Here is a 19,764-nt window from a genome sequence, read left to right as displayed (position 1 = left end):
GGGAAGGGAGCTCCGTGACATTGTGGAGTGAGCTGGGGGAGGGCGGTGCGGGGAGAAACCGGCTTTTCTGGAAAATGGATTCCAAGGGAGAGGGGAGCACGTTGACTGGGGCTGCTCGGGAGTAGGCCGCGGCCCGCGCCGTCACTTCCTCCTCCCCTCCATGTGCTGCCGCTGTTCGGGCTTTGTCTGCGGCGCTCCAGGGAGGAGGCGGCCCCGTGGCCGGCGCGGACCGCGAGCGGCGGCGGAGTTGGTGCTGTCGTGGCCGTCGCCGCGGCGCGGGAGTGGGCGGAGAGGAGCCGGTTCCGTCCCGCAGCCGCGCGGCGGGCTTGGGTGGTGCTTGGGGTCTGGCGGGCGTGGGGCAGTTCGCGGAACGCCCTCATGCCGCCGGCTTGCCGGCCCCGGCCCGCGGGTGGCACCGGCGGCCCCCGCGCCGCAGTCGCTGCCAGGACCGGCCAGGGGTGGGGGCTTGTACCGTGCGCCACGGCGCACGTCTCGGCGGGGCGGGCGGGCGGCCGGGGGTCGCCGGCGCCCGGGGCAGAGAGAGAGCCATGTGTCACGGCCGAGACGGCGGCGCTGGGGGGCGGGGAGAGCCTGTGGCCTGGCGCCGCCGCGGCCTCGGTGTCGAGGGGCGAGGTTGTGCTGCTGCTGCTGGCTGGGGGCTCCGGCCGCGGCTTTGGGTTGCTGTCGGGAGCTGGTGACGGTAGTCTTGGCCTGGGATTCGGTGGGTTGCCGTTTGAAGGAAGTTGTAGGACATTTGAAGGCGCGGAGCACGTGTTTCTAATGGGTTCCCGGTGGCCGCGGCGGTGAGGCTGCCGCTCTGGGTGCGGAGTCGGGGGCGGGCTTTGGGGTGCGGGGGTGAAGGGTGGAGAAGCGGGGAGGTGGGAAGGTAGCTTGTGTGAGCGCTTTGTTCTTCGCTGGCTGTTGTTACTGATCTTTAAGCGGCAGGCGGGAAAAGCGCGCACTTTGGGGGTTTACCTTTGAGAGGGAAAAGCCCAGCTTTGCTTGCTCCACACACACCTCATTCTCTGTACGGGCACAGTTGCATGTGGCACGCTGGCTCGTCCTCGTGCTGGTTGGGCTCCATTTGTAATGTGGTTTTTCCTAGGGAGTGTTAGCAGGTGAGTCAGGGGTGGTGCTAAGGAAAAACGTAGTGGATCCGTCCTTTGGTGCCCCGAGCTCCAAATCTGGCTTGTCAGGCGACAGTGACTTTAAGGCCTGTTTAAAGGGATGTATAGGCTTGCTGGTGTAGAAATTGGTAGAGAAAGTCAAGATTGGGGCTCTCATATTGTCCTACCCTTTTTGAAGACCCTAGTTTAATTTTGCTTATTGCGTTTGAACAGATCTCTGGAAACATGGCTACAGAACATGTTAATGGAAATGGTACTGAAGAGCCCATGGATACTACTTCTGCAGTTATCCATTCAGAAAATTTTCAGACATTGCTTGATGCTGGTTTACCACAGAAAGTTGCTGAAAAACTAGATGAAATTTACGTTGCAGGTAAGAACTAACACTTGCAAAATTACATTATGAAATTTTTCTATTGGATTTCTGGCTTTGAACTAAAATAGCAACTTTTTGTGGTTTCCAAGAAGTGTGGGACCTGGAGTTTTTGCCTTGTTGTGCTAGTAGGTTCTTGTGAACTAGAGGTTAAGGTGTGTAGAGGGAGGGAAGAAGGAAGGGTTAGGTGGTAAAGGCTGGATGGCCAGATGGTTAAGTATATGATGGTAGCAGGTAGCAACAGCTGCTGAATGTTGGGAGCAGGCTGTGTGACTTTTGGGGGTATTTTTGTGGTAGGATTCTGGTTAAATAACTTGGTAATTGTAGACTTGTAGTCAGTCTGTCTCGGTGTGGCTGTTGCTTTTTTTAGTGGTATTTGAAATTGAGTGGAGGTTCCCGTGTCATGCTCTGTACTTTGTTGGTTGATTTTAGAATTTGTAAGCCTATGTATTTACCTTAGAAATACTCGGTGTTCAGAACTGCCTGACTTAGGATAAGATAAAAAAGTTGACTCATTATTTTAAGTATGGTTGAGAGGCCTTCTTTAGTTCATAATGGCTAAGGTATGTGTGTTTTTCATTATATAGATAAAGAGGAATGGAAGAATTTGTAGTTGGCACCTGCACTGGCAAACGTGGTCTTTAAAAAAAAAACTTTCTAAAAATATTAAAAGTTGACAACTAATTAAGTTTTTTCTTCTCCAGGGCTGGTTGCACATAGCGATTTAGATGAAAGAGCTATCGAAGCTTTAAAAGAATTCAATGAAGACGGCGCATTGGCAGTTCTTCAGCAGTTTAAAGACAGTGATCTCTCTCATGTTCAGGTAACGTTAATTTGGTATGATTGTAAAAAAAAAAAAAAGTAGTTTTGACTTTTATTCAGTTAGGTATATTTAAGACTTACTCTTGAAAATAATTGGAAAATTCCTTTACAGAACAAAAGTGCCTTTTTATGTGGAGTCATGAAGACTTATAGGCAGAGAGAAAAACAGGGGACCAAAGTTGCAGATTCTAGCAAAGGACCAGATGAAGCAAAAATTAAGGTATGGCTTTTAAAAGTTTCTTTTTTACTCCTTTCAGTTTTTAAAGTTTTTTGTTTGTTGTTTTGACTATTTTCTAGCTTGGGTAAATATTCCTTGTGTGTGTGTGGTAATGTTGAGAGTTAACCACCATGAGATAATTTGTTAATGTTTTCTCATTATTATTTTTTGAAGTGTCCTGCCTTCAACAGTTTGTTTCTAAACAACTTTGAAATTTTGCTTGTTACCCATGTATTCTTTACTAATGGTATTCTAAATAAAAGATTTAAAGAAATACAGTCACCATATTTTTCATATGAAACCTGCAAGTCCAGGTTAACCGACAGTGGAACCAAAAGGGGAGGGATCAGCTCACCCCATACTGATGGAGAGTGTACATTTAGCAATTGACTGCTTTTCTTAGGATTCTTAAGCCCCCGCATTAAATGAGTTTAGTATTTTAACAATGCCTTCTTCCTCATTCATTAGTGTGGGTTTTTAAGGCTAATTTGTTCATTTCTAAAATAGCTTTTAATGAAAAAATTGATTACTGTAGACGTGTAAATGAAGAAACTGAGGTTGAGAGAAGTTTCCTTTGCCCTCACCCAAGTCACATAGTAGTAAAGTCAACTAGGTTTTGATCTTTGTGTTTTTTACCTGTGTTGATTTTTTGGTTCATAGAAAATATGATGATCATACTAGTTTTAATGTAGTATTCTTAACATATTGCCCCTGCTCTTGAACCAAGGATTCTAGTTTAAGAAAATAACTTATTAGGAAGGGATGGGTGTCAGTTGTGTTTTAATGGTATAGGAAGAGAGAAGTATGGAGTTAGTAGTTAATGTATAAAATTGAGGCTTTCAAATGAGTGAATTGTATCTGAACTATAAATCTAGTTTTTCCAAAGAAATGGAATATATAGTTGTTACTCATTGTAATTAGATCAGTTGTAAGTAAATCTACACTGAAAGTTATTAAAATTTTATAAAAAGTTGGAAATTTAGTTTGTGAAACATTCAGTTCTGTCTTTGGAAGGGAGTGGCGTAAAGCTTGTGTGACTTAAATTGTGGCAAGAAATCAGACATTTTTATAGAGTATTTTTCAGAGGGAATAAGTGTTTCCTTTTTGTTTTTAGGGATTGACATAAAACAGATATTATTTGGGTTGTATGAAGATTTAAGTGAAAGAAGCACAGGGATTGCATAGGGGAAAAAGGAAAGATGAACCATTTAATGGTTTAGTTTATGTGATAGTAAGAGATTTGAGTTTATTTTTGTTACTAACCCAATATTGCACTGTTAAGCAAATATATTTGGGTACAGTAGAAAAAGACTGCTTAAAACGTGTACCACTTTGTGGACTTTTTTGTTAAGAGAGTTTAGGAATAGAGTTCTTATCAATTACAGTATCTTTCCATAACTGTTTAATGTTCTTTGGGTAGAAATAAGGACTTCCCTGATGGCTAAGAAGGTAAAGTGTGTGCCTGCAACGCGGGAGACTTGGGTTTGATCCCTGGGTTGGGAAAGATCCCCTGGAGTAGGAAATGGCAACCCACTCCAGTACTGTTGCTTGGAAAATTCCATGGACGGAGGAGCTTTTTAGGCTACGTCCATGGGGTCACAAAGAGTTGGTAGAAATAAAATCTGTCCAGTCTTTTTCATTTAAGGACTAAAGTGCTCCTCCCCCCATCACTTAACAGCATTCTGATAAGTTTTATCATGTGCTTGATATTAGTTTATTTCAAAGTTTATCAGCTAATTATTAGATTCTTTTTATTTAGAAAACTAGTTTTGTGCATTGTGGGTGAGATGGTGGAAAAGGAATAATCTTGCTTTTTCCTTAGGCTAACAGTGGACGACTACTTTCTACTGTTTTGCTTATAATAAGAGATAAAAAGAATCTTTTTATGCTCTGAGTTAAATATAAGTTGTTTAAATTTTAACAGTTCACTTTTAGGGAGCTAATGTGTAGAGATTATATCGTGTTGCAGTTTCATAAAGTTTCCAAAAATCATTTTGGCTCTTTTTCTGAGTGATCCATGCTGTCCTGTGAAGCATGGTACTTGAATGTCAAATGAATAAGAGGTTATTTTTCCTGCATCTCCTCTTAAGTTTCTGGATTTAGTTGGAGGAGTGTAATTTGTAAAGGTTGGTGAAACTCCCAGAATGGCAGTAGGTACCTCGGAGTGTGGGTTACTGGGAAATTTGTTGGGTAAGAAAGCTAGGTTTGGGAGAGATAAGTTACTCACCTCCTCCTTCAGGAGAGAATTTCAGCTTAATTATGCAGTCATTTTTTAGAAGGGCAGAATAGATAAACCTTGCCTTCAGAGTTGATGAATCAATATTTTGTGTTGTTCACTAAGCACTGCTCAGTAATTGGAGACCAGAAAATTACTTGACCAGGATCCTGAAACTTTCATTATAAATTAGCACATATTATGAATTATAAGCACACATTAAAAGAGTTCTAAAACAGACAACAAAAACCTGTTAGTAGGGAATATTGCCAACATAAATGGAAAGATTTGAACAAAATTGATTTTTTCATAACTGCTTGCTGCACGGGTGTGGTCTTATGAATGAAATATATTAATGACATTTTCAACTTTTTAAGGCACTCTTGGAAAGAACAGGCTACACACTCGATGTGACCACTGGACAGAGGAAGTATGGGGGACCGCCTCCAGATTCCGTTTATTCAGGTCAGCAGCCTTCTGTTGGCACTGAGGTAAAGAAACTAAAAACTTGTACCCTTTGTAGTAAATGTACACGTGTCTGGTTTCTTATAGAAATTCTCCATGGTTTTTACTGCATATTTAATTTACAGATATTTGTGGGGAAGATTCCAAGAGATCTGTTTGAGGATGAACTTGTTCCATTGTTTGAAAAAGCTGGACCTATATGGGATCTTCGTTTAATGATGGATCCACTAACAGGTCTCAATAGAGGTTATGCGTTTGTCACTTTTTGTACAAAAGAAGCAGCTCAGGAGGCTGTTAAACTGGTGAGTTTTTTTTTTCTTTCAGTCTTCACATTTGCTGTTTATAATTAAAGCCAGGCCTTTTCTTATTGTGTTAACTGAATGTTTTTGAAGTGCTGATTAGGCACTGTCTTTCACATTTTCCGTGTACACGTTATAGCAGTATCTTTTGCGGGTATAGTTGAACTGACTCGGGATCTATAAGGTAGTGTGGTGGAGTTATAGTTACTGGTTCTTTGAAACATTTGGCTTAGTGATTTTTTTTTAATTTTAGGAATGTTAAAAGGTGTAGAAAAGTAACTGTAGTAGACCGGGCTCCTGTTGGGCCATATCTGGCTATCCCTTTTTAGAAATGTTTCATGAAGACATTGTGATGATAACTTTCTAGTTGATGAAATAGGGATTTTATGGTGAATGGCAGTATTTGATTTAAAAATAGCAGATGTCAGGTGAGGACCTAGTTATATTCCTAATTTAAAGAACTTTAATATTTCAAGTTATGGCTTATATAACTCCTTCAAATTAGTTTTATTAAATTCTGTGACTCAAGTGGTTTCTATATTTTGTAGTTGAAGATGTCATAAGTTAATTTCAATCCAAGAAATCTATCAAAAAGTGCAGCTGGGGAGGAACTTTTGTAAATGGTTCACTATGGCAGATAATTTGTTTTGCACTGTCTGACTTACGTGTTATATGGGTAATTCTGGCAAACTTGAAATTCTTAGACTGATTATTCCTGAATTTTATTTTTTCTTTCCTCACCATCATCTGTATCACATTTTCAGGCAAGCCTTAAGGAGAAAAAGGAAACAAATACACTCCATTTAGCTTTCTATATAGCTTGCATCTTTCTATTGGTGTGTGTAATTGAATATTGTAAGGTTAACATTAGAAAAGTATGCTACTTGGGAAGAATAAAGAATTCAGGTTTTTGGATATTTCTGTTTAAATCAAGGCTGATTTTTCCCTTCTTTCCAAGGATGCTATTACAGAAGGGAGAGTATATAGCTCTAGCGTCCCATTAACTGTCAAGATTTTAGTTTAAACAGTTCAAGTGAAATTGAGAACTTTTTAGGGTTCTGGAAAGATAAACTGTAGAAATCATTCAGCTGAATCTAAAAGAACATTTTGCCAGATAGTAATAAAGTAGCAGCAAGTTTTAATGTGGAAATGTACAGTGATTGAGAAGGCAATGAGCTATCTTATCTTACTACAAAAAGCTTGTGTAGAATTTAATGATGTCAGACCCAGTTTATTTACTAGGTATTACATAAAGCTTAGTTTTGTTTAGTGGTGTGATTACTTAGTGTTATAAGTAATGATACGTGTATTTATTATTTTTAATAGGAATTATTAAACCAACACTTGACTAAATTTTTGCTGCCAAAATACACCAATTATGGTAGGTCCTCACTAGAGTATTTCTAGGTGATGTTCAGAATCTTTATAGTAAAGAAACCATAATTAGAAGAAGATACATAAACCAGTCCTAACATGACAATTTTGAGCGCCAATAAATACACATGAAATATGTTTCAGTTTGGGCAGTTGCCTTGGCTTAACATAATATAGTCCAAAATTGCATTGCTGTAGGCTTAGAGTAGTCTTAATAACATAGTTAAGTTTTTGACTGTAACGCAGAAATTTCCAGATAGTCAAACGGCTATTTTGATTGGTCTAGAAACAGCTCTTGTCCTAAACAAATGTTTTTACATTTTTTTTCTGGGTTTGAATTTGAGTCCTTATCTGGGGGAATATTTACTTTTTGCTGTCTAATCAGTAGGAGGCTCTGCACTTTGGTGTCTTTTTAAAGATAGTCTTAGTACTGGGATGTTAGTACTGGGATGAACTGGATGTATTCTTACTGCTTTTTCTGAAGAGATGTTTTACCATAGCTAGGATTATGGTGATAGAATTGGGAGACTTGCCTTAGTACAACAGTAAAAGAAAGGACTAGGCTTTTGAGGAAATGAAACATTCTAGAGAAATAAAAAACTGAAGTTGATTTGGATGTTTTATGCTACCTTGTTTTGACTCCTGGATGTAACACCCCAGATGTGTTTTTTAAGGGAGCGTATTTTGAAGACTGTTCCTAGTTGTGTCATATCACAAGTCTACTTGAATTACAGCTTTATCAAAGAAGTTTTTGTATAAGATAGTTGAACTGTTCTAGATGTACATAATCAAATGTTGAGAAAATGTCTTTTTTAGATTGTAGATCAGACAAGATTGAAGCAGCATCACTTTTTGTTTTCCTATACTTTGAGTATCTTGAGACATACCTTAGACTGAGATAGTTTATATATTCGGTCTTATTTTTTGATGTATATAATTTGACAATGACCTCCAATAAAAAATGTAGATTTTAAATTTGCATCTGAATTGTAGAAATGGGTTGATGTTAACAGCTGAAGAGGCTTGAAGTTAGAAGCAACTGCAAACTTCTTAGTCACCCTGTTTTCAGCTAACATTTGCCTTGTATTTGGGGGAATAAGAAAATGTATCTGTAAATGATGATAGTCTAGTTGTGGAAGCAAGATCTAAATTTATGGGAAGGTGTTTGATAGCTGCCACTTGTTGCTTGTTAAGGCGCAGGAGCTGTGCTCTGTGCCACATTATTACTTTTAAATACCACTGCAAACCATTCTTCAAGGTAAGTGAAATAACTTTTTTCTACAGTGAATAAATAGACCGGGTGGATTGCCCAGGGCCATGCAGGTTTGGTTTATTTAGCGTGTTCTTAATGGCACCCCACTCCAGTACTCTTGCCTGGAAAATCCCATGGAGGGAGGCGCCTGGAGGGCTGCAGTCCATGGGGTCGCTGAGGGTCGGACAGACTGAGTGACTTCACTTTCACTTTTCACTTTCATGCATTGGAGAAGGAAATGGCAACCCACTCCAGTGTTTTTGCCTGGAGAATCCCAGGGACGGGGGAGCCTGGTGGGCTGCCGTCTATGGGGTCGCAGAGTCGGAGACGACTGAAGTGACTTAGCAGTACTGTTAACTGGACATAACAGTTTAAACCAGCAGTATATGTTATGTTGCCAGTGAGCCTGATTCTTTGTGTAGTGGTTTAGGTGGTCTTAAAAGGTGTTGAGTGTGAGTCTTCTCTGCTGCCAAGTTTATTTCTGGTATCTAACCAGTTTGTACCATCTTCCTGCTACCACCCTAGCCTGAGGTACCATTTGAAGAGTCCTAGCTAGTCTCATTGCTTTCCGTTGCCCCTTTACGGTTTTACCATTTAGCCATGTAGGTTAGATCGCAGCATTCCCATCCTGAGAATAATGGCTTCTAAACAAGGCTCTATCTGCTCAAGTTTCTGCTTAACCTCTCTCCTCCTACTCTTCTTTATGACCGTTCCATCCATACTTTGCCTTTTTTGTTCTCCTCAAAAGCTATGACCATTTCCAACTCAAGTTTGCCTTCTGGGCTTTCCACCACTTCTTCCAGTTAGCCCAGCTGCTGCCTTCTTATCAATCAGATTTTCTTAGAGGGCCTTTCTAAGAAAGGTTTACTACCCACTTGCCCCATGATAGTATACTGAACATGATTTAAAAAAAGAATGTTTAGATGTACTTAAAATTATTTCTTGACTTTGTAACATTATTTGCATCTCTCTTCCCTTCAGAGAATTTGCTTTTTTTCTGCGTCCCTGACATTCAGAACAGTGCCACTATAGAATAGGTACTGGATAAATAACCTGACCGGCTGACCAGTGCTGTCTTATTCAAAGATTTTCTCGCTTTCATTTGCAATTGTTCTCTGCTACCATCAGCCCTAGGGATTAATATAGATTCATGGGGAGGGTGACACTTTGTCCTCTGTAGCATTTGGTGTTGTCACAAAGTCCAAGAGGAACGCAGGCAGGTGTGTATGTGTATTTGTATGTGTGCTTCTGGAATTGGAGCCCAGGGCAACTGGCTCTGCAAGTGCCCATTATGGTCCAATACACTGTAAGTGTCTTACTGAAAAAAACTTCTTGCGAAGACTGGAATACTGACCTCTATTTACACGTTAAGAGTTGTGACTTTAATAGCCACTGATGGTTTATTCACCACAGTGGTTGTATACACCAGTGTACAACCACTTTGATGAATGCAGCTGACAAGAGAGGTCCACAAAGTATTTTAAGTAGCAATAAGCAAATGTTCACTGTGAATAACATGAAAACTTTAACTATGAGTGTACAAGTAGTTTGATCCAGTTCTTGACTTTGGGGTTTCTGGAACATGAGAGGCTAACTACAGCTAATTAAAGTGGAAGCTGGTGGGTCACAGGGTAAAGGAAGGATGAAGGGATAGATTGCTTTGAGTTGGGGTTGATAGAGAAGGCTTTGTCCTAAAGAGGTTTGAATAGGGAGGGAAGTGAAGGAAATAGATGAGTTGAAGCAGTGATTTGTGGGAAGAAAGATGAAACTTGTTTAAGTGAATGCTAAAAGGCAGTAGTCATTGACTACTGGACTGAGTTGCATGGTACCATTGAAGTTTTGAGTGTTAGTGTAGGTTGCATAATGTAAATATGTTATAGATGGTATTTCTTTTTCCCTTATCAGTGATTTGAATGAGGGTATAGTTGGACTGATTGAGATGTTTGGTGACTTGAATCTACATGTAGTGATAAATGCCATGGGGGATGACAAGGATCTGAAAGATTTTGATAGCCTGGGACAGTAGTTTGTATCAGAAGGGTGGAATTGAGGGGGGTTGAAAGTCAAGTCCTATACACAACTTACTCACAAGTAAACTGTAGTGTTTCAGCAGTGTGGTATGATTGCCAAATAAGCTGAGATAATCTTGGACTGCATGTTATAGAAGCCGGTGTTTAGAAGTGTTAGAATAGTCTCCAGCTTACTCTAGACTCCTCAGTCTTAGCCTGCATTTGTGTTGTTGTGTTATGAATGTCACTGTTTCGTGGCACTCCTGGAGGCACTTTCCAATTTCAGAGAAGGAATGATTAGCCAAGCAAAGAGGACTGAGTTGTAAGCATTGTGTGTAGGTATGTGAAGTGCCTTATTTGGAGGAGGAAATAGATTCATTGGAGAATTTTTAGGGAAGTAGGTTTGACTCAATGTAAAGAAGACTTACGTGGACAGGCTTGGGAGGCAGCTGTTTCGCTGCTATAAGGAGAGTTAGGACTGAGCAACTACTTCTGGATCAGATTCCAAATCTGAGGTTGCTGAGTTTCTCGGGATTTGTTGACTGATTGGCTATGAGGCAAGGAAAGAGTGACTTGGTGTTTTTGAGCCTGGGTGATGGGAATGTTCCAGGCTGTACAGTTCATTTTGGTGTTCTGAAATACTGAAACTATATTGGTTCATCTTTGTTTTATTTGATTACCTCACTGTGCTACTGGATCTGAAAGCTAGATTTCTAAAACGTGTTAATTTCAGTGCCAACTTTCCTAGTTTGGAAAAGACATTTTTTTGTTTATCTTGATACCATTATATAGTCCTGATTACTTAACCCTTGAGAGTAAGGGTTTATCAGCATTAAATTAGAATCTCTAGTAAGCATCAGAACAGTTGTTTGTAATGCCTTTCTACAGTCTTAAGTCACTGTTACTCACTTGCTAGGATGTAAAATTTAATTTTGACTTTAAGATGATAGATTGGCCTTAAAAATGCTAGAGTAAGAAAAGTTAACTCAAAATATACATGGAAAAGTGCATGCTTAATCTGTAGATGCGGACATTGCTTTGAAAATGTTTACTTTTGCTTCATTTGGACAATATGCCCAGAGTCTTTTTTCCTTTAATGACTTCACTGGAGAGCCAGTTTACTCTCTGTGGGTCAGTTAAAAATGTTTCCATTTTTTAAATTAAAAAAAAATGTGGATGAAGAGTTACAGTTTTCTTTATAAATCCTGCTAAATATTCATAGCTTCCTATTGGTCAGACTGAATGAATGAATGCTGAGTTGCTTCAGTTGTGTCTGGCTCTTTGCGACCCCATGGACTATAGCCCACCAGGCTCCTCTGTTCATGGAATTCTCCAGGCAAGAATACTGGAGTGGGTTTCCATTTCCTTCTCCAGGGGAATCTTCCCCACCCATGGATCAAACCTGTGTCTTTTACATCTTCTGCACTGTCAGGCAGGTTCTTTACCTCTGGTGTTACCTGGGAACCCACCAGGTCTGACAGTTGTTCAGACTACTGTCATTTTAAATACCTTCTACCTACCCTACCTTGATTAACCAGAGCAGGGCTGGTGAGGATAGGTTAGAAGGGAAGAAACTTTGCTTATATAGAAAATAATGGTAACAGTTATCACCATTTTGAAGCGGCATTATTAAGTACATAGCCCCTGGTCTTAGAATATTTGGAAAACAAAAATACAAAAAAGGGAAAGTGATACCAAATTCTGTCATCTTCAGAGTAACTTCTCTTTCTCTTTTTTCCTTGGTCAACTTCTGGAATTACAGACTAAATGACCAAATTGAAAGTCATTGATTTATTGCTAAGGCTGGCTATTTGATGCTTATGTGTAAAAATCTAGGGAATGTACATGTCTTAAATAGTTTATTGTGTTCTTAGATTCACTTACTTGTGTGGTGGGATATTGTAGTCTCATTGTCCATAATCCCATGCAATGATGGATTCAACCATAGGTCTACTATCTGCAGATAACTGCATATTTCTACTTTTAAGAGGTGCTTGGTCTAAATACAAATAGTATGGGAAAACAAAGTCCAGGGCAGTATTTCTTAATCTCAGCACTATTTTAGACTAGATAGCTATCATGCTGGGCTATTTTGTGAATTATAGGATGTTTGGTAACATCTCTGACCTCTACTTACCCACTAAATACTAACAGCAAGTCCCACCTCTAGTTGACCAAAATCTGCCTGTTTATAGTCGATAAGTCATGTCCAGCTCTTTTGTGATCCCATGGGCTGTAGCCCACCAGGCTTCTCTGTCCATGGGGTTTCCCAGGCAAGAAGACTGGAGTGGGCTGCCATTTTCTTCTCAGGGTATGGAACTTGCCTGTCCTGCATTGGCAGGCGGATTCTTCACCTCTAAGCCACGAGGTCTAGTTGACCAAAATCTGTCTAGATATTGTCAAACGTGCCTCCTCCCTCCCTGGGCAAAATCTACACCTGTTGAGAACTACTGATCTGTGTTAACATAGAACGGTGTTTTTATTGATCCTTATAGAATTTAGGGATTGCAAAGTATTTGGTTGAGCTCAAATCTACAGGTATGCAGAAGAGATTTCCATGGTGAAGTTTCAGGGAAAGCATTATATTCAGAGGCGTAGCAGTGTGAGAACTGACATCATTAGCCACGATTACAATAGTGTGAAGAAAGGGAAGAAGCGGGAGGAATTTTAGGATGGGCTTACTGATGTTCAGCTATTTGAACTTTGTTTTGCTGATGGGGAGTCGTTGAGGGATATTTTTTTCCTAATAGGCAAAATTGTGATTAAAAAAAAAGAATGTCTCTGGCATAAGTGTAAAGAATAGAGGTAATCTTGGGATCATGATTGACTGACTAGTCAGTCAGTTCAGTTGCCCACTCTCTGCGACCCCATGGACTGCAGCATGGCAGGCTTCCCTGTCAACTCCCAGAGCCTACTCAAACTCACGTCTGTCGAGTTGGTGATGCCATCCAACCATCTCATCCTCTGTCGTCACCTTCTCCTGCCTTCACTCTTTCCCAGCATCAGGGTCTTTTCCACTGAGTCAGCTCTTCACATTAGGTGGCCAGAGTATTGGAGTTTCAGCTTCAACATCAGTCCTTCAAATGAATATTCAGGACTGATTTCCTGTAGGATTGACTGCTTTGATCTCCTTGCAGTCCAAGGGACTCTGAAGAGTCTTCTCCAACACCACAGTTCAAAATGATGACCAGAGACTTGGCCAAGTATGAACTGAGTTGGGGTAAAAAGTACAAAACTGAACTGGAGGGAAAGATGATTGAACTTCATGTTTAATTTTGAATACCTGGAGATAATGGAGAAAGGGACAGTGAGGAATCAATTTTCTGACTTAGTTGTACTTCCTTCACTCATACCTTATGTACCTGTTGCACAAGAATCAGAATAACAGGGATAGGAGCTTTTTGGGTTTTGCCTCTATGGTTTTGTTGCCTTTTATGATTTATGGTCACTTGAAGATTGTTTACATTTTACTATAGTTTTATAGTTGCTTCTATACTTATACCATAATCTACTTGTCTTTCTCCAGTGTTATCATAGGCTTGATGAAAATGAAGTGGGGGGGGGGGTGGAATGTACAGCCGGATTCAGAATAGTGAGGTTCTTCTTTTAGACTTAAGGATTTGAAGCTGAAGAATCATTATTGTAACTTTTTATGAGTGGTTAGGGGAGATGGAAAAATAAGATTGAAGTGCTGATTAACAGAAAGACAGAAAGCTTGTTGACAATTTGAATCTATTTTCCTTACATGGAAATAGTCAGCAGGATGCATTTAAGTAGAAAACAAGGTATTGTGTAATCAGTAATTTGGAATTTAAGCTGCTTACAGATTGGAATCTTATCAGATTTGCTAAATTTCAAGGACTTGACAATTTTTGGTTTAGTTCATAAACGTGATCAGTGTTTTGTTGTTATAGTCTTCCTGTGTCTCAGATTATAATTTTTTAAAGGATACTTGATAAACTTAAGTGTTGAATTCTTAGTTTGTTAAAAGATCTTGCTTTTCTGTATGGGATTTGTGTGTCTTTCTGTAATAAGCACCTGTCATAGGATATTTTAAGTATTTTTAAAACATGGTGCACTTTTCCCCCTTTCAGTATAATAATCACGAAATTCGTTCTGGAAAACACATTGGTGTCTGCATCTCGGTTGCCAACAACAGGCTTTTTGTGGGCTCTATTCCTAAGAGTAAAACCAAGGAACAGATTCTTGAAGAATTTAGCAAAGTAACAGGTAAGTTGGATTTATTTGGAAGGAGGTGCAAGTTGTAACACTTAAGGTAATTGCAGACTTCTGTGTGCCAAGCACTGTTTTAAGCACTACATTTATTGATTCATTTTATTCTTTCTATAGCCATGTAAGATAGGTATCTGCATATTTCAGACATGGAATCAGAAGGTTTTGGAAAATAACTTGCTGAATGTTAGATAGTTAGTAAGGAATACATCTGGGATTTGAACTCAATCTGCACAATCATTGTTGTGCTTCCTGTTTTGGAAGATTGTATTTCTTTGTGTGTTTTTATGCATGTTGAGGTTCTGGTTGACATTCTTAGTAAAAATATTTGGTAGGTAATGACTTGATTTTCCAAATTATAGGAATAGTGAGTACTCTTGCTATAAGCAGAGAGCCTACATTGTCTTTGAATTAAAGTTTCCAAGTGACAGGCTTTTATAAGAAAACAGTTTTATCTGCCTAGAATATATTTAGCAAATTATCAGCCTGTTACCAGTTTTCAGGATCATTTGAAATTCTTATACAATACTAAGATAGTCTATTTCATTTGACATAAACATACTGATATCTGAGGCCAGGAGAGTGCCATTAAAAATTAGGTTTTACTTGGATGGGATGAAACATTTTATATTTCTGGTTTTCCTAAAAGAGTTTTGTAAAGATTTCAAGCCTCTCTGTTGTCTAATTAATGGAAGCAGAATAGTCCTCAGGTCTAAGTAAAAGGTACCTTTTTTTTTTTTTTTAATGGAGATTTTTGCATTAGGAATACTTGGGAAAGTGTGGATTAGGTAAATTATCTGGACCAGTATTTTTGAGCTGGACAGAATTTTGAGTATTTTTTTATATATATTAAAATACATATTTTAATATGTCTGGACCGATATTTTCAGTATATTATCTCTTGTGAAGATAAGAGATTAGTTCTCATTTTGATATTTAAGTATAATATTAGCAAAAAAATCTTTTAGTCTGCTTATTCTTGTTAATTTTATCTAATTTCCCTGGAATGGTTGCTTCCTTTCAGAGGGTCTTACAGACGTCATTTTATACCACCAACCAGACGACAAGAAAAAAAACAGAGGCTTTTGTTTCCTTGAATATGAAGATCACAAAACAGCTGCGCAGGCAAGACGTAGGTTAATGAGTGGTAAAGTCAAGGTCTGGGGAAATGTTGGAACTGTTGAATGGGCTGATCCTATAGAAGACCCCGATCCTGAGGTTATGGCAAAGGTAATGACAGTTGGGTTAAGATTGTTCTGTGTGGTGTTGGTGGGAGCAGCAGGAGGCTTTAGAGAGTGGAGGAAAACTGTGTGCTTTCTTACACTGTGCTTTGAAAGTGAGAGAAGTGTTCTGTGTTAAAGGCCACACACCAGAAGTAAATAACAAGTGCATGGAGGGTGAATACAGAAATTATTCATGGACCCTCAGCCATAGTTGTGTAGCATCATAACTCTCGTGAAGTAGTTAGCCTACGTGCTGTGGAGATGACTGACTTTGATTTTTGTGTGGATTCAAAAAGAAATTTCTGTAAGTTTTTGAGAATGGCGCCATTTGATTACATGGTTTTTATGTTAAAAGTCCTACTCCTAAAAATAGTGAACTGTACTGGCCTCAGCAGAGCTGCTGCAGTTACAAGGTTTAGCTATTATTAGGTATCCTGCTTCAGCAGTCTGTTGAGACATCTATGAGAACAAATATCTCTTGAGTCAACACTTTACCACTTTACCAGTGCAGCTCACAGTTAAGTTACTCCACCCTTTGTCTTTTTAAGAATCTTCTTTAATGGTGATAGGCCAGCAAATAGAGTGAGTTCACTTAAATAAGGAAAGGAGTGTGAGGTATCAGAGTTGTGAATATTAAACAGTAAATATTCTTGAAGACAGAGATACTTAGGATTCATTCTTTTTTTCTTTGGCTTATTAAGCTTTCGTTAGCCCTCTAAGATTAAGAAATTCAGATGCTACTTTTAGGAGGAAGTGATAATGTTTTTTAGCCAGGTTAAATTTGTAGTTGTATTTTGAGGATCTTTCAGGATTGGAAGAATTTATCTTAACAATGCTTTGAATATTCTTCTCTATGAAGGGTTTCAGTTAGTTTTGACTTGCTTTGTTAAGTTCAGCTGCTTTTTAAGATGGCATAGTATTCACGTTTGGAGAAGGCAATGGCAACCCACTCTAGTACTCTTGCCTGGAAAATCCCATGGATGGAGGAACCTGGTAGGCTGCAGTCCAAGGGGTCATGAAGACTTGGATGTGACTGAGCGAGTTCACCTCCACATTTCACTCTCATGCATTGGAGAAGGAAGTGGCAACCCACCCCAGTGTTCTTGCCTGGAGAATACCAGGGATGGGGGAGCCTGGTGGGCTGCCATCTTTGGGGTTGCACAGGATTGGACACGACTGAAGCGACTTAGCAGGAGCAGTATTCACACTATTAGGAAATAGCCACCTCCATTTTGATTGTAAAATAATAACTACTGGAAAGTACTAGGACTTGCCTTGTGGCTCATCTGGTAAAGAATCTGCCTGCAATGCAGGGAGACCCTGGTTCAGTCCCTGGGTTGGGAAGATCTCCTGGAGAAGGAAAAGGCTACCTACTCCAGTATTCTGGCCTGGAGAATTCCATGGGTTACAAAGAGTCAAACACGACTGAGCAACTCTTCACTTCACTTCAGGAAATGCTGTGCATAGCGTGTTTTGTTTTTGAGCAGCAAGTACAGTGGTTTCCCATACACATCTGCCACCATACCTGCACAGCCTCCTCCACTATCAGTATCCTTGCTAGAGTGGTACGTTGTTGTAATCAGTGATCCAAATGAAAAGTTTTATAATTCAGTCTTTCCATTAGGATTTACTGTTGGTGTTCTACATCCTATAGATTTGACAAATGTATGTCTTGTATCCATTATCATAGTATCATACAGAATATTTTTATTGCCTTAAGAATTCTCCATGGTTGCCTCTTCATCTCTTCTCCTTCATTCCTGGCAAATATTGCTCTTTTTACTATCTCCATAGCTTTGTCCTTCCTTTTCCAAATGTCACATACATAGTTGGAATCATATAGTATGTAACCATTTAAGATACCTTCTTTTACTCCATGTCTTTTCATGGATTGATGGCTCATTTCTTGTTTAGTACTAAGTATTATTCCATTGTCTGAATGAACTGAAATTTATCCAGTCACTTACTGAAGGACAGCTTTGTTGCTTCCAAGTTTTGGCAATTATGAATTAAGGTATGCTAAACATCCATATGCAGGTTTTTGTGTGGACATGTTTTCACCTCTTTTGAGTAAGTACCAAAGAGTGTGATTAGTGGATCATATGGTACAAAAGTAAGTTTAGTTTTGTAAGAAGCTGCCAAAATTGTATAATTTTGCATTCTAATGCGGTGAATATGTTGTTCAACATTGTCAACAGCATTCGATGGTGTTGGTGTTTTGTATTTTGGCCGGTCGTTCTAATACTTTGTAATGATATCTCACTGTTTTAATTTGCAATTCCCTAATGACATGTGATATGTGATACTGAGCATCTTTTCTTATGCTTAGTCACCATCTGTGCATCTTTGAGATATCTGTTTAGAATTTTGCCCATTAAATTCAGTAGCGCCTTAATGTTTGCCCAAATGAGTTGAAAATTTAGTCTAGTTTATATTTCTAATGGATTGTGACTAAAGTTAAGTTTGCAGGGTTGGGATGGTGGCATCTTGGAAATTTAATTGTTTGGAAATATATAGAAGTTTCTGTTTCTTCAATTTCAGGTAAAAGTGCTGTTTGTACGCAACCTGGCTAATACTGTAACAGAAGAGATTTTAGAAAAGGCATTTAGTCAGTTTGGGAAACTGGAACGAGTGAAGAAATTAAAAGATTATGCTTTCATTCATTTTGATGAACGAGATGGTGCTGTCAAGGTAAATAACTGGGGGAATAATAGGTATCTAATTAGCGGCTAATGATTTTTAATTATCCTAAAATCAGAAGGTTTTAGAAAATTGAAGGAAACTCAGAGGTCGTGTAATCTATTCAAGCTTACCTTTATTGGCCTTGGGAGATTGCCTCGCTAAACTAAGTCAAAAATATTCGTTTTTAAATCAAAGAATCCTGTTTTGTCTCATCCTCTTGAGATTAATGATAAATGATTTTTCTTTTTAACTTTAAATAAATCACAGTTGTGAAAGGTCTTTTGTATTCATCAGTGCCTAATTTTTTTAAGGCTATGGAAGAAATGAATGGCAAAGACTTGGAGGGAGAAAATATTGAAATTGTTTTTGCTAAGCCACCAGATCAGAAAAGGAAAGAAAGAAAAGCTCAGAGGCAAGCTGCAAAGAATCAAATGTAAGTGAAAGTTGTACAGATTTTAATAGTGATTAACTAGTGAATAACAAATGTTCCTCAAACCTGTTTAAAACAAATCCATAGCATGCTTTTTACCTTTTAAAGAAGACTTGAAATTTGACTTGAAAGCTTTGAGTCAAAGATAAATGCTGAGAATCTAAAGAAATATTTATTGAGTTCTTGCCATTGCATATAAGTGAAAAATCAATCTAGGATATTTTTTATTATACTTTATAGAATGTGCTCCTGAATATGTATGTTAAATATTAACAATCCCAAAATTTTGACAGAATATTTACTTAAATGGTAGAATTTTTTCTCTGAGGAAGGAAGTATACAAAATTGCCAATTAAGATTCTGCTTCCTTTGTACCAAAAAGAGAGCTCTTTACCAATACATAGTGCCCGTTACTGGCATCTCAAACACTTCATACACTAAGTGTGGGTTTTGAAAGACGAAATGAGTGTATAGTTAATAAAATAACCAAATAGCATAATATTGAGGTAAGAAAACAAATATGTAAATGCATTGTATAAATTGGATCTTTTAAGGCTGCTTATTAAGACAGTGAAGTAAACTTGTAGCTAGGTAAGAATTAAGTTTGCAGTGTAAAAAAAAATTGGTAATTGATTTCTAAGGAGGAAGAGGGGTAATCATTGTTTGATGGCAAGAACAGTAATCACTGAATTTAACTATATCTCAGGTCACTTTTCTGTCTATTGTACTTGTAGGGGAAACTTCTATTTGATAATCAAGGAAGCATTCAAATTTCAGTTTCTGTAGTTGGCAAATTCTGAGCCTCAGTTTCTTTAATTTTAAAAGGGGAACAGATTAAATTATGTACAATGTCTTGTACTCTGAATATCCAGGTAATCTCTCTGTACTTGTCCTAGGACTAAAGAAACATGTGCTTTTATAGGGCTGGTGGTAGTTTAAAACAGATTACTAATTAAGATCTAGGTTTTGAAGGAGAATTAATGCTCCATCTAAAATCCCTGAGTATATTCTATGCAGTGAAAATAACTTTATCATGTCTCTTT

The 19,764-nt window shown here is 38.7% G+C and overlaps 1 protein-coding gene across 5 annotated transcripts in view; it reads left to right on the top strand.

Annotated features, from left to right (window-relative positions):
• Positions 1–19,764, top strand: part of SYNCRIP (synaptotagmin binding, cytoplasmic RNA interacting protein) — a 29,711-nt gene that overhangs the window by 1,139 nt on the left and 8,808 nt on the right. For 3 of the 5 annotated variants that reach the window (XM_010834666.1, XM_010834669.1, XM_010834667.1), the window contains exons 2-10: positions 1,341–1,500; positions 2,205–2,323; positions 2,435–2,542; positions 5,132–5,245; positions 5,345–5,521; positions 14,248–14,383; positions 15,411–15,616; positions 18,151–18,300; positions 18,603–18,724. In XM_010834666.1, the coding sequence (XP_010832968.1) occupies positions 1,353–1,500; positions 2,205–2,323; positions 2,435–2,542; positions 5,132–5,245; positions 5,345–5,521; positions 14,248–14,383; positions 15,411–15,616; positions 18,151–18,300; positions 18,603–18,724 (1,280 nt within the window). In that variant the 5' untranslated portion in view covers positions 1,341–1,352. The remainder of the gene's footprint in view (positions 1–1,340; positions 1,501–2,204; positions 2,324–2,434; positions 2,543–5,131; positions 5,246–5,344; positions 5,522–14,247; positions 14,384–15,410; positions 15,617–18,150; positions 18,301–18,602; positions 18,725–19,764) is intronic. The other 2 variants (XM_010834670.1, XM_010834668.1) reach the window with 2 other exon arrangements.

The sequence above is a fragment of the Bison bison genome, unplaced genomic scaffold (assembly GCF_000754665.1).
Source record: "Bison bison bison isolate TAMUID 2011002044 unplaced genomic scaffold, Bison_UMD1.0 scf7180017864035, whole genome shotgun sequence".
Classification (NCBI taxonomy): domain Eukaryota; kingdom Metazoa; phylum Chordata; class Mammalia; order Artiodactyla; family Bovidae; genus Bison; species Bison bison.
Note: the sequence above shows the minus strand (reverse complement) of the source record. Positions and strands in the feature narration are given on the sequence as shown.